General features: G+C 53.8%; 1 protein-coding gene across 1 annotated transcript; it reads right to left on the reverse strand.

Moving 5' to 3' along the window:
* Positions 1–1,023: 1,023 nt before the first annotated feature.
* Positions 1,024–4,482, reverse strand: LOC140411407 (succinate dehydrogenase cytochrome b560 subunit, mitochondrial-like). The gene is made up of 4 exons (XM_072500516.1): positions 4,466–4,482; positions 1,753–1,809; positions 1,331–1,432; positions 1,024–1,108 (listed from the first exon to the last, which is right to left on the reverse strand). The coding sequence occupies exons 1-4, from the start codon at positions 4,480–4,482 to the stop codon at positions 1,024–1,026; spliced, it is 261 nt and encodes an 86-aa protein (XP_072356617.1).
* Positions 4,483–13,621: the final 9,139 nt, after the last annotated feature.

Below are 13,621 nucleotides of genomic sequence, written 5' to 3' on the forward strand. Positions count from 1 at the left end.
GGGGGATGGTGGTGAGGGGGGGATGGTGGTGAGGGGGGATGGTGGTGAGGGGGGGGATGGTGGTGAGGGGGGGGATGGTGGTGAGGGGGGGATGGTGGTGAGGGGGGGATGGTGGTGAGGGGGGGGATGGTGGTGAGGGGGGGGGTGGTGGAGGCGGGGGTGGTGGAGGCGGGGGGGGTGGAGGGGGGATGGTGGTGAGGGGGGGATGGTGGTGAGGGGGGGGATGGTGGTGAGGGGGGGGGTGGAGGGGGGGATGGTGGTGAGGGGGGGGATGGTGGTGAGGGGGGGATGGTGGTGAGGGGGGGGATGGTGGTGAGGGGGGGATGGTGGTGAGGGGGGGATGGTGGTGAGGGGGGGGGGTGGAGGGGGGGATGGTGGTGAGGGGGGGGATGGTGGTGAGGGGGGGATGGTGGTGAGGGGGGGGGATGGTGGAGGCGGGGGGGGGGTGGAGGGGGGGGATGGTGGTGAGGGGGGGGATGGTGGTGAGGGGGGGGATGGTGGTGAGGGGGGGATGGTGGTGAGGGGGGGGATGGTGGTGAGGGGGGGGATGGTGGTGAGGGGGGGGGTGGTGGAGGCGGGGGTGGTGGAGGCGGGGGGGTGGAGGGGGGGATGGTGGTGAGGGGGGGATGGTGGTGAGGGGGGGATGGTGGTGAGGGGGGGGATGGTGGTGAGGGGGGGGGTGGAGGGGGGGGATGGTGGTGAGGGGGGGGATGGTGGTGAGGGGGGGATGGTGGTGAGGGGGGGGATGGTGGTGAGGGGGGGGGATGGTGGTGAGGGGGGGGATGGTGGTGAGGGGGGGGATGGTGGTGAGGGGGGGGATGGTGGTGACGGGGGGATGGTGGTGAGGGGGGGGATGGTGGTGACGGGGGGATGGTGGAGGCGGGGGGATGGTGAAACGGGAGATGGTGGAGGGGGGGATGGTGAGGGGGGGGATGGTGGAGGGGGGGGATGGTGGAGGGGGGGGATGGTGAGGGGGAGATGGTGAAGGGGGAGATGGTGAGGGGGGAGATGGTGAAGGGGGGGCTATAACACTGGTTGCCTCTCACCTGTGCTTAACGCGGCTCCCGTCCCACGATGCATCACAGACATTGCCATCGGTAACGACCAACTGAGTAAGAGGAAGAAGAGAACCATCAAGAGAGTGGGGACACGGGAGGGGGAGGGGGGAGGGGGGAGGGGAGGCGGGAATGGGTGGGGGGGTAGGGGGGAGGGGGTGGTGAGGGAGGCGGGAGGGGAGGCAGAGGAGGGGGAGGGGGGATGGGAAGCAGTGGAGGGGGGCAGGCAGTCAGATAGAGAGAGATAGCAAGAGGGCACAGAGACTGGGCCTTACCTGTAGATGGCAATATGCGGTGACACTGGCCGTTGTAATCGTTCATTTTTCTCCCAGAATCTGTCCATCTCCTGCTTGGCGCTGGTTGTCTTGGGTACAGCCCTGGACAGTCAGATTTAACCGGTGATCAAACAAGGTCATAAAGAGAGAATCTCCCACTCTCCCCAGCTGGCCCCAACCACCGGTCTTCTCACCCTCGCCCTTACCCTCCCCCCAAAACAAAACCGGCCCTCTGAGATCCTGCTCTGCTCTGTGAGGCTGCCACAGTTCAACAGTCCATCCGCACTCTGAGCCCGTTGTGCTGGAGTCAGGAGGAGACACAGAGAGAGCCTCACCGGTGGGTTAGAGCCTCGAGGACCTGCCAGAAAACTGCAACCGGGCATGACCCCTGACATGCACCCCAACATCTTGGGGTCACTCACCATCGCGCGCCAAGGAGAGGAGCAAGTGGAATCCGCAAACATTGACGTCCGGCCACCCTGGGAGAGAGAGAGTAAATACAATTCATTATAGTCAGCGAGTAGCATGAGGACAAAGATATACAAAGAAAACACGAGGCAGATATAAACAATGAGAGACAGCGCGGCTCCCCCTCGGCAACGGACTCCTCGACAGTTTGGTCCCCCTGAGATAATGCGGCATCCCCTCCTCTGACAGTGCGGCGCTCCCTCAGTGATGTCCCTCTGACAGAGCGGCGCTCCCTCAGCGTCGACTCTCTGACAGTGCGACGCTCTCTCAGTGATGTCCCTCTGACAGTGCGGCGTTCCCTCAGTGATGTCCCTCTGACAGAGCGGCGCTCTCTCAGCGTCGACTTTCTGACAGTGCGACGCTCTCTCAGTGATGTCCCTCTGACAGTGCGGCGTTCCCTCAGTGATGTCCCTCTGACAGAGCGGCGCTCTCTCAGCGTCGACTTTCTGACAGTGCGACGCTCTCTCAGTGATGTCCCTCTGACAGTGCGGCGTTCCCTCAGTGATGTCCCTCTGACAGTGCGGCACTCTCTCAGCGTCGACTTTCTGACAGTGCGGCGCTCCCTCAGTGATGTCCCTCTGACAGAGCGGCGTTCCCTCAGTGATGTCCCTCTGACAGTGCGGCACTCTCTCAGCGTCGACTTTCTGACAGTGCGGCGCTCTCTCAGCGTCGACTTTCTGACAGTGCGGCGCTCTCTCAGCGTCGAATCTCTGATCGTGCGGCACTCTCTCAGCGTCGACTCTCTGACAGTGCGGCGCTCTCTCAGCGTCGACTCTCTGATCGTGCGGCACTCTCTCAGCGTCGACTCTCTGACCGTGCGGCACTCCCTCAGCGCCGGCCCTCTGACCGTGGGGCGCTCCCTCAGTGATGTCCCTCTGACAATGCAGCGCTCCCTCAGCGCTGACTCTCTGACCGTGCGCCGCTCGCTCGGCGTTGCCCCTCTTACAGTGCGGTGCTCCCTCAGCAATGTCTCTGACAGTGCGGGTCTACCTAAACACCAACTCTCTGACAGTACCACATTGTCGAACTGTATCATTCACTTGCTACAGCACAGAAGTCGGCCATTTGGCCCTTTGAACCCACGTTATTCAGGAACAACATTGCTCGTTCTATTTCCTCTCCACTCACCTTTTCGCACACAATGCTGGAAGCATTTTTACCCTGTTTCAGTGTCTGACCAGTTCATCAGGAAAATCCTGTGCCCCTCACGAAGTCCTGTTTAACGTCCACTTCCAAAGATTAACCTCAAAACTTTAACTCTGTTTCTCTCTTCAAAGACGCTGCCTGATCTGCTGAGTTTTTCCAGCACTTATTTTTATTCCTACGTAAACAGGTCTCACTTCCACTGCAGCGACCCCAACGGGTGGGGAAGGCATAACAGCAGCATACAGTTTACCGAAGAAATGCAGAGTTGAAAACATTTTACACTGGAGTGCAGGTAGATGAAGGGTATTGGATTCAACAGTCATGCAACCAGTGGGCAGCACAGTAGCACAAGTGGATAGCACTGTGGCTTCACAGCACGAGGGTCCCAGGTTCGATTCCCTGCTGGGTTACTGTCTGTGCGGAGTCTGCATGTTCTCCCTGTGTCTGCGTGGGATTCCTCCGGGTGCTCTGGTTTTATCCCACAGTCCAAAGGCATGCACGTTAGGTGGATTGGCCATGATAAATTGCCTTTAGTGACCAAAAAGGTTAGGAGGGGTTATTGGGTAATGAGGCTTAAATGGGTCAGTGCAGACTTTATGGGCCAAATGGCCTCCTTCTGCCCTGTATGTTCTATGTTCTGTGTTCATATGGTTACACACGGTATGGTCAGGCTTACAAAACTTAAGAGACTGCGTCTAACATTGGTAGTGATTCCGTGATAGGACAACATTTGCTAATAATCCTCAGTGTGCTAAGAATTATGCTGATAGCCAAATAAGGTGGTCAGTTGGGCTCGCAGTGTGCTGCAATAGCCTATTATGGAAGCTACATATATTAACACAGAGAGCTCTATTCTTTGCCAACAGAAAGAACATGTACACAGATTGCCCATGTTTCAGTGAAAAAAAATAACTGACAGCCATTCACTGGTTCATGCCTTAGGGCGATGCCTTGGCCAGAGTCAAGCTGACTGGTTTAACTTTCAAGTAATGCTTGGCAGTTAACTGTCAGGTCACCATCAACTGATGCATTCCCCATGGCAATGTGTCTGCCAGTCAGAGTGCATATGCCAACCAATCCGCCCTCTCTTCCCATGAAGTGTATATTGTTATTTCCCTTTACATGACGCCGGCGTTGGACTGGGGTGAGCACAGTACGAAGTCTTACACCACCAGGTTAAAGTCCAACAGGTTTGTTTCAAATCACTAGCTTTCGGAGCACTGCTCCTTCCTCAGGTGAGTTCAGATAAAAAGTTTTTATTCAGCAATACGAAAAGGTCAAGCGAGGGTTTGGGAGATATTTTTCCTTGCCTGTCATTCATCTCCAACTTTCCCTTGAAATAAATCCCTTATAAACGTCTCACTGGCCAATATTAACACATGCACACACCCTTACAGCCCTTCGCTAAATGATTTGCCCTCCTTGGTGGGATTAAATTCACCCATAAAGAAGGAAGTCCAAGAAACCTGTTCCAATAAAATGTTGGATTAGTGAGTTTATAGACATCCACATCTCACTGACCTTAGCAGCAGCGCCATCTTTGATACTCTGATCGTTGCTTTTAGATGACGTCACCACTCCGTTACCCCCCCCCCCCCCCCGGTTTATTGAGTCCAATTGGGAGGTGGCCATCTTTGACTATACTCGGCGGCTTCCCGGCCTTTGAGGAGAATCAAGTGACGGGCGGCCATTTTTGATTTTACCTCCGGCGCTCCCTGGCCTCTGTGACGCCGCCGTAAGGACGCCATCTTTCATTCTCCGCAGGCGGCGTTGACGGAAGGGGCGGACATACTGGCAAACCCTTCTCTTCCGCTTGGCTTCAGAGCGCCTCCGCCTGCCCTGCTCACCCGGCGCACGCGCACTGGAGACCGACTACATGTTTCTGCCCATTTTTTTAAACATAAATCTGTCATCTACCCAGCCTTCAGAACAGCGACCACGGCACCACACAACCCTGCCATGGCACCTCTGCAAGACGTGCCAGATCATCGACATGGATACCACCATTCACATGAGAACACCACCCACCAGGTAAGCGGTACATCTCGTGCGACTCAGCCAACATTGTCTACCTCATACGCTGCAGGAAAGGATGTCCCGAAGCGTGGTACATTGGCGAGACCATGCAGACGCTGCGACAACGAATGAACGGACATCGCGCAACAATCACCAGGCAGGAATGTTCCCTTCCAGTCGGGGAACACTTCAGTAGTCAAGGCCATTCAGCCTCTGATCTCCGGGTAAGCGTTCTCCAAGGCGGCCTTCAGGACCCGCGACAACGCAGAATCGCCGAGCAGAAACTTATAGCCAAGTTCCGCACACATGAGTGCGGCCTCAACCGGGACCTGAGATTCATGTCGCATTACATTCATCCCCCACCATCTGGCCTGCGAAATCCTACCAACTGTCCTGGCTTGAGACAATTCACACCTCTTTACCTGGGGTTACCCCTCTCTCTGGATCTGTAAAGATTTAATCACCTGCAAATGCTCACATTCAAAGCATTGTTTGGCATCTTTGACTTTGTCTGTATATGTGTTTCTGGAACCTACCTCTTCATTCACCTGAGGAAGGAGCAGTGATTTTAAACAAACCTGCTGGACTTTAACCTGGTGTTGTAAGATTTCTTACTATGAAAATTCAAAACTTGCCGGCTCCCCACCCAGCCCAAGTCGAAATAATTGTCCCCTGTCTGGACTTTAGAAATGAAGAGACCAAGTTGGCCGCATTGGGATCGATGACCCCCTGTTCACGGTGAGGAGGGGGTGGTCTGGCTGCCTCGCTGCCTCCAGTGAGGGTTTCTTATTGCTGCGCACTGTTTCCGGCTCATTGGTCCAGGCGTATGATTTCCATTTCACAGAAATGCAGAGTTGTTACGGTGCAGAAGGAGGCCATTCGGCCCATCATGTCGGCACAGGCTCTCCGAATGAGCTTCATTGCCCCGCCTTCTCCCTCGTAACCCTGCATTTAGCACAGGGCTAAATCGCTGGCTTTGAAAGCAGACCAAGGCAGGCCAGCAGAACGGTTCAATTCCCGTACCAGCCTCCCCAAACATGCGCCGGAATGTGGCAACTAGGGGCTTTTCACAGTAACTTCATTTGAAGCCTACTTGTGACAATCAGCGATTTGCATTTCATTCATTTCATTTCACATTCTTCCTTTTCAGATAACAGACTAGTCCCCTCTGAATTTCAATTCTCGATTGGAACTGCCTCCACCACACTCTCCGGCAGTGCAATCCAGACCCTTCACAACACAGGTTTCTCATCGCAGGAAACTTTTCTGCACTCGCTCCAACACCATCACATCTTTCCTAAAATGTGGTGCTCAGAACTGGACACAGCACTCCGGCTGAGGTCTAATTAGTGCCTTATATAAGTCCAACATCAGCTCCTTCTCTCGTACTCAATGCCCCTACTAATAAAGCCTAGGATACTGTATATGTCCTATTAACCGCACTCTCAACATGTCCTGCTGCCTTCAGTGATTAATGCACATGTACACGCAGGTCCCCCTACTCCTGCGCCCCTTGTGAAGTTGCGCCCTTTTTTGGAATGAAATAGTCAAATCAAGCAAGCCCACTGAAATAAAATCTAAAACCTAGGCCAGCTTAGACCTTCATGCCATCGAATCATAGAATTTACAGTGCAGAAGGAGGCCTTTGGCCCATCGAGTCTGCACCTGCCCTTGGAAAGAGCACCCTATCCAAGCCCAACTTTCCACACCATCCCCATAACCCAGCAACCCCACCCAACCATTTTGGACACTTAAGGGTAATTTATCATGGCCAATCCACCTAAGATGCACAACTTTCGACTGTGGGAGGAAACCGGAGCACCCGGAGGAAACCCCACGCAGACACGGGGAGAATGTGTAGACTCCACACAGACAGTGACCCAAGCCGGGAATCGAACCTGGGACCCTGGAGCTGTGAAGCAACTGTGCTAACCACTGTGCTACCTTGGTCAAATGTTGTCATACTGTCAAGAGCAGTCACACTCACCTGGTGTTCAGTTCACTTGCCCAAGGCTGTAATGAGGTCAGGAGCTGAATGGTCCTGGTGGAACTCAAAATGAGCGCCAGTGAGTAAGTTATTCCTGAGTAAGTGCCACTTGATAAGACTATCCGCAACAACCTCCACCACTCTGCTCGAAGGAAGCTAATGGGTGTCAGATTGGCTGGATTGCACTGTCACGCCCAGACTGGGGGAGGGCACTCATACCCTCCCCGAAATCTGCTTTCATCCCCCCCCCCAACAACCTCGGTCCTTTGGTCCTCACCAATCAGGTTCCATGTCAGATACCTCTTATCAGATCTCCTCTCAGTCTTCTCCAAGGAAAATAGTCCCAGCTGCTCCATTCTATCTTCACAACTGAAGTTCCTCATCCCAGGAGCCATTCTTGTGAATCTTTTCCACACTCTCTCCAATGCCTTCGCATCTTTCCAAAAATGTGGTGCCCAGAACTGGACACAATACCCCATCCGAGGCCTTAAGAAATAGGAGCAGAAGTAGGCCGTTCGGCCCATCTAGTCTGCTCCACCATTCAATGAGATCATGTCTGACCTGAAATGATAATCCTCAACTCCCCTTTCCCGCCTTGTCCCCCAAATCCTTGATTCCCTTTTACTGATTGAAAATCGATCTCAGCCTTGAACATACTTTTTTAAAAATATATTTTTATTCTCCATTTTCACTTTTTCTTCAAAATTTACACCCCACCAACAAACAGTGAACGGTAACGAATACAATGTCAATCCCCCTACCAACAACAACGATCCCATCCTCCCACCACCCCCCAAACAAAGACCCACCTGACAATATAAGCATTAAATAAAACAAACCCTCCCAAGGAGAGAAAATAGGAAAAAAGAAAAAGGAATCAGGAATCGCCTGTGGTCGCCATTTACATATACAGTCCACACCCCCCCCCCCCCCAACCCCCCCTAATATTCAACGCCATCCAATCCCCGAAAGAGTACCGTGAATGACACCCATGAATTGCTGACCCCCCAACCCCCCCCCCTCCCATACTCCTCCCCTCCACTTCTTCTTGTAAACTCCTCCCCCCAACCTCGGTTCCTTCCCACAACTTTCCACCCCGGCTAGTCCACTCGGACCCTGTTCTGTCCGGCTCCGATGGCCGCAGCCCTTCCCCCCCCACCTCACTCCCGTTCACTGGCCGGCTTAAACCGGCCAGCGTGGAGGCCCCCGCCCGGGTCTCCTTCCCCCTTAACCGGTCCCAGGAAAACCAATAAATCCCCTTCAGCACACAACCCCTGCATACACACCCAAACCCCAAAGAACCATCATTGCAAATGAAAGTCCCAACTCTTCCCTTGTCCAAATATACAGCGTCGACTCTTTTAGTACATACACCAACACGTGAAAAAATAAAGTTACATGAGACTACATCGGTACAAGACCCGCTCTCAGTCCCATTTCGCAATTCTGCCACAGTCCTTCTGCCTTCGCAATAAAAGTCCTTGGATTTGTAGGTCACCCTCAACTTAGCTGGATATACAATGCCGCACTGCACCTTGCTGATGTACAGTGCCTTCTTCACCCGGCTGAAGGCAGCCCGCCTCCTCGCCAGCTCCACCGTAAAGTCCTGGTATTTGCGTGCTCCAGCCCACTGCACCACCCGCTACTCCGTTGCCCAGGACAGGACCTCCTCCTTCACACTGTACCGATGGAAACACACAGTTACTACTCTTGGCGACTCACTCGCCTTTGGTACAGGCCTCCACGACCGATGAGCCCGATCCAGTTCGTATCGAGAGGGATCGTCCCCCTCCCCCAATAGCTTCGCCAACATCATGGCAAAATACTCCGACGGCCTCGGGCCTTCCACCCCTTCGGGCAGACCCACGATCCTCAGATTGTGTCGCCCGGATCTGTTTTCCAGGTCTTCCATTTTGGCTCGCAGACCCTTGTTGGTCTCTATCACCCTCCACAACTCCTTTCCCATCGAGGTGAGTTGATCACTGTGTTACGCTAGGGCCTCTTCCACTTCCTTCAGTGTCTCACCCTGCTCCCGCAGCTCCGCCGCTGCGCTTGATACCGCTGCCCTCACCGGGGCAATCGCCTCCTCCACCAGCACTTTCAATACCGCCCCCATCTCCTTCTTCATCGCTTCCATGTGCTTTGTGAACTGTTTTTCAAGTTCCACGGCCATCACCTTGGTCATTTCTTCTGCTGTGAGCGATGCAGCCTCCCCTGGTGTCCCAGCCTCCGCTTTCCTTGCAGTTCCTGCGCTGACTTTTCCACTCACTGGCGGACTTTCATTAACCCCTTTTTTCACGGCCGTTTTTCTCCTAAACTTGGACATTTCTCCTCCCTGTGCCTTCTTACAGCTTTTTCAGCCTCCGTTGCTCCTGGTACCGGGCGTTAAACCCCGGAAATTTTATTCCCGAGCGGGAGCCCTCCAGTGTGCGGCTGCCTCCCGCCCCCCCGTCACCAGAAGTGCCTTGAACATACTTAACGCCCCAACCTCCACAGCTCTCTGGGGTAAAGAATTCCACAGATTCACTCCCCTCTGAGAGAAGAAATTCCTCCTCATCTCTGTGTTAACTGGGTGACCCCCTTACTCTGAGATCATTCCTTCTGGTCTTAGACTCTCCCACAAGAGGAAACAACTTCTCAGTATCTACCCTGTCAAGACCCTGAGAATCCTGTATGTCTCAATAAGATTACCTCCCATTCTACTGAGTACAGGCCCAACCTACTCAACCTCTCCTCAGAAGAAAATCCCTCCATACCCGTGATCAACCGAGTGAACGTTCTCTGGACTGCCTCCAATGCCAGTATATCTTTCTTTGAATAAAGGGACCATAGCTATTCACAGTATTCCATGTGTGGTCTAACTCAGTGGGCGTGATTCTCCGCTATCCGGCGGGGCGGGCTGTACTGGCGCCGAGGAGTGGCGTGAATCCTCCGCACCTTCAGGGGCTAGGCCGGCCGGCGGCGAAGGGCTTGGTGGCGTGCCAACCGGCGCCTAAGGGCCGCCCGCAGAGCCAGGTCCCGCCGGTACGGACCTGGTGTAATATACGCCGGCGGGACTGGCCGAAAACGGGCGGCCACGCGGCCCATCACGGGGCAGAGAATCGCCCGGGGGCCACTGCCAACCGCCCCCGACCGGCGCGACGCGATTCCCGCCCCCGCCAAAAAAAGCGGCGTTGGAGAATCCAGCAGCCGGCGGCGGGGCGGGATTCACGCCACCCCCCGGGGTATCTCCGGCCCGGGCGGGGGGTCGCAGAATCCCGCCCAGTGTTTCTCAAACCTTTTTTTGCCTGGGACCCATTTTTACCACCTGGCCGTCCTTCGTGACCCACAATTTTCACTTACCTTTAATGTGACAGGTGAGCCTGCTTGGTCCCCACGTTCTCATTTGCTTTGTTATTCAATGTTACATTTCTGATAGTGACTTCAGCTGGTGCGTTAAGATCTCACTGCATCCGTTTAACTTCCTCTGTCTTTGAGGTTTTGAGGGTTTTAAACTTTCATTTGCTAGCGCGTCCCTCCATACAACACACTTTGCATCCTGATTTGCAGCGGCACAATTAATAACCCACACCTCAATTAATCACCTTTATGCTGCTCTGTTCCTGTTTTCAGCTGCTTCTTCATGGGTTGTCCACCAGAGGCCCTGGAGTTCACACCAGCCCTGTTGGCAGCTACAAAATGGAGGTATCTCTCTCGCGCCCAGAACAGGCGATGTCAGCTTGGCCTGCTCTCTGCCACCACTCCAGGCAGGGAGACTCCAGCGATTTAAAAAACGATATGCACCTTGGTCAGCGCGCTAACGTTAGGAGGAGCCGTTCTTCCTCACTGGGATCCGGGCCTGTGCACTGCTGAGGGGGCACGCATGCGCGGAATGCCGGCATTCTGAAAGGCGGTCGCGGACGGCACTTTTAAAAGCCGGTTGCGCCGTTGGGCATTACTTCCCATGATCGGGAACGCCACAACGCATGGACCCGTGATACCCCCGACACCTGTCTGCGACCCACCCGCGGGTCGCGACCCCGGGTTTGAAAATCACTGGTCTGACTAGTGCCTTGTACAGTTTTAGCAAGACTTCCTGTAATAATCTGCATGGAAAACACAGGGCTGGGATGATTGCTTTCCTTGTGTGACTCGAGGAGTATGAGCTCCCCCACTAACTACCCCCATGTGTTTACAAGGGCAATAGCCTGATAGGAACCGACCAACAGAGAGAGAGAGGACAAGGTGCAGTCTAACTGGGTCCCATCGTTAATAGTACGTATTATAATTAAATGTCTTTATGTTCCTTGTCCGACTCCCTTCGCCTTTATTACATAGAACATACAGTGCAGAAGGAGGCCATTCGGCCCATCGAGTCTGCACCGACCCACTTAAGCCCTCACTTCCACCCTAGCCCCGTAACCCAATAACCCCTCCTAAATTAAATCATTAAATATTCCTATTTTGATACTCAATTCCCTTTGAAATGAAGGCCAACGTTCCATTTGCTTTCCAAACTAGCGGTTCGATAAACGTTCACCTTTGCTCTTACTTCTTTTGCTAATTATCATAATTCCGCACCTCTTGTTCTCGATCATTCCACAAGTGGGAAGAGGTTCTGTCCAGGCCTCTCAATGTGATACTTCTGAACACGTTGAAAGCAGAAGTAGACGGTACCCTTATCACATTGTCGGGGAGTTAGATGTCCACACTTTGATTGACAGCTCCAAGATGCAATTAAGGGATCAGCTACCATTGTTGTGGGGATATAAATGAAAATCATTGTTTTTATGAGGGAGTAAATGTATGGAATGGGTTTTATCAGTGGCAGTTATTATACATAATAGAATATCAAATATACTTCAAATTTGATTTTATTTGATCTGAACATTGCTGAACAGATCTGCCGCTGGTAGATATTGAGTGTGTTGGCATGTGTGTTGGGCAAAGCATGATGGCATGGGTTGGCGCTAAGCTGACACTGGGGTTAGAAGCAGCAATAGGGATGAGAGGTCTAAACCCAAGGACAAAAGACAGGCCTAATAAGCAACCAGCCTCAGGCAAGAGGTACCAACTGTGGAGCAGGAGCCAAATTTGGTGGCAAATTTGATGCTCAACTGAGTGTCCAACATCACAGGCGGCTGGATACAGCACTTGGGGAGAATGGGATCAAAGGCTATGGGGAGAAAGCAGGATTGGGCTATTGAGTTGGATGATCGGCCATGATCGTGATGAATGGTGGAGCAGGCTCGAAGACCAAAAGGCCTCCTCCTGCTCCTATCTTCTATGCATCTATGTATGTATATTCATGTCCCTGCTAAGATAGTCACTTGCCACCTCTGATATACCAGAATTCACCTGCCTTAGCTCATCCTCAGCTCAACAAACCCTTGTGACAGAGACGCGGGGGGGGGGGGGGGGCTGTGTTGGAGGGACTGGGAGAGTTTACAGAGAAAGGGAGGATTATAGGTGATAGAGACAGAGACGGTTCTAGGGGTGGAGGAGGTTACAGAGATAGAGAGGGTTGTAGGCGTGGGGGTGGTTACAGATATAGGGAGGGTTGTAGAAGGTGATAAAGATAGAGATAGTTGTGGGGGTGGTGGATGTTACAAAGATAATGAGGGCTGTAGGGACTGGAGGAGGTTACAGAGATAGGGAGGGTTGCAGGGGCTGGAGGAGGTTACAGAGATAGGGAGGGTTGTTGGGGCTGGAGGAGGTTACAGAGATAAGGAGGGTTGTAGGGACTGGAGGAGGTTACAGAGATAGGGAGGGTTGTAGGAGCTGGAGGAGGTTACAGAGATAGGGAGGGTTATCTGGACTGGGGAGGTTACAGAGATAGGGAGGGTTGTAGGGGCTGGAGGAGGTTACAGAGATAGGGAGGGTTATCTGGACTGGGGGAGGTTACAGGGATAGGGAGGGTTGCAGGGGCTGGAGGAGGTTACAGAGATAGGGAGGGTTATCTGGACTGGAGGAGGTTACAGGGATAGGGAGGGTTGTAGGGGCTGGAGGAGGTTACAGAGATAGGGAGGATTGTAGGGACTGGAGGAGGTTACAGAGATAGGGAGGGTTATCTGGACTGGAGGAGGTTACAGGGATAGGGAGGGTTATCTGGACTGGGGGAGGTTACAGAGATAGGGAGGGTTGCAGGGGATATAGAAGGTTACAGAGATCAGGGGCGGGATTCTCTGATCCTGCGCCGGGTCGGAGAATCTCCGGGGGTGGGGGGGTCCCGCGGTGCCAGCCGCCGATTCTTCGGAGCCGGTCAGGGGACGCTCTGCCGATTTTCTGCGCTCGACGAGCCGAATACCGGCCGAATCCCGCCGGCATCATTCGCCTGTGGTCCTACCCGGCAGGACCTCGGCATTCTGGCTGCGGGGGCCGTCCTGGTGGGGGGTGTAGCCATCTAAGGTAGCCACCTGCAAAGGACCATGGGATTTATGTCCAACCCAGGACTCAGACAGATACACAGCCTATGTGTATCTGAAACACAGGTAACCAGACCCGATCGAAACCCCCGCTCGTTTGCATTTTAATGGCCCATTTTCCCAGGACAATCGAACTCCAATCAAGCAACCGGTACAGCCACAGACTGATCGGCGCCAATCCCCTTACTCAGAAAGCTCAACCGCCAAGGTCAATGACCGCTAAGGACCCGCCCAGCTACCAAGGCACCCGCCCCTTTATTGGCCGAAATC

The sequence above is a fragment of the Scyliorhinus torazame genome, chromosome 4 (genome assembly GCF_047496885.1).
Source record: "Scyliorhinus torazame isolate Kashiwa2021f chromosome 4, sScyTor2.1, whole genome shotgun sequence".
Lineage (NCBI taxonomy): Eukaryota > Metazoa > Chordata > Chondrichthyes > Carcharhiniformes > Scyliorhinidae > Scyliorhinus > Scyliorhinus torazame.

Bases quoted from the DNA above. Each gene is read 5' to 3' on its own strand.
- LOC140411407 (XM_072500516.1), bottom strand. The intron at 1,433-1,752 runs GTGAGTGACCCC...CTGACTGTCCAG, and splicing joins CCTCTCCTTGGCGCGCGATG to GGCTGTACCCAAGACAACCA. The intron at 1,109-1,330 runs GTAAGGCCCAGT...CCTCTTACTCAG, and splicing joins CCGCATATTGCCATCTACAG to TTGGTCGTTACCGATGGCAA.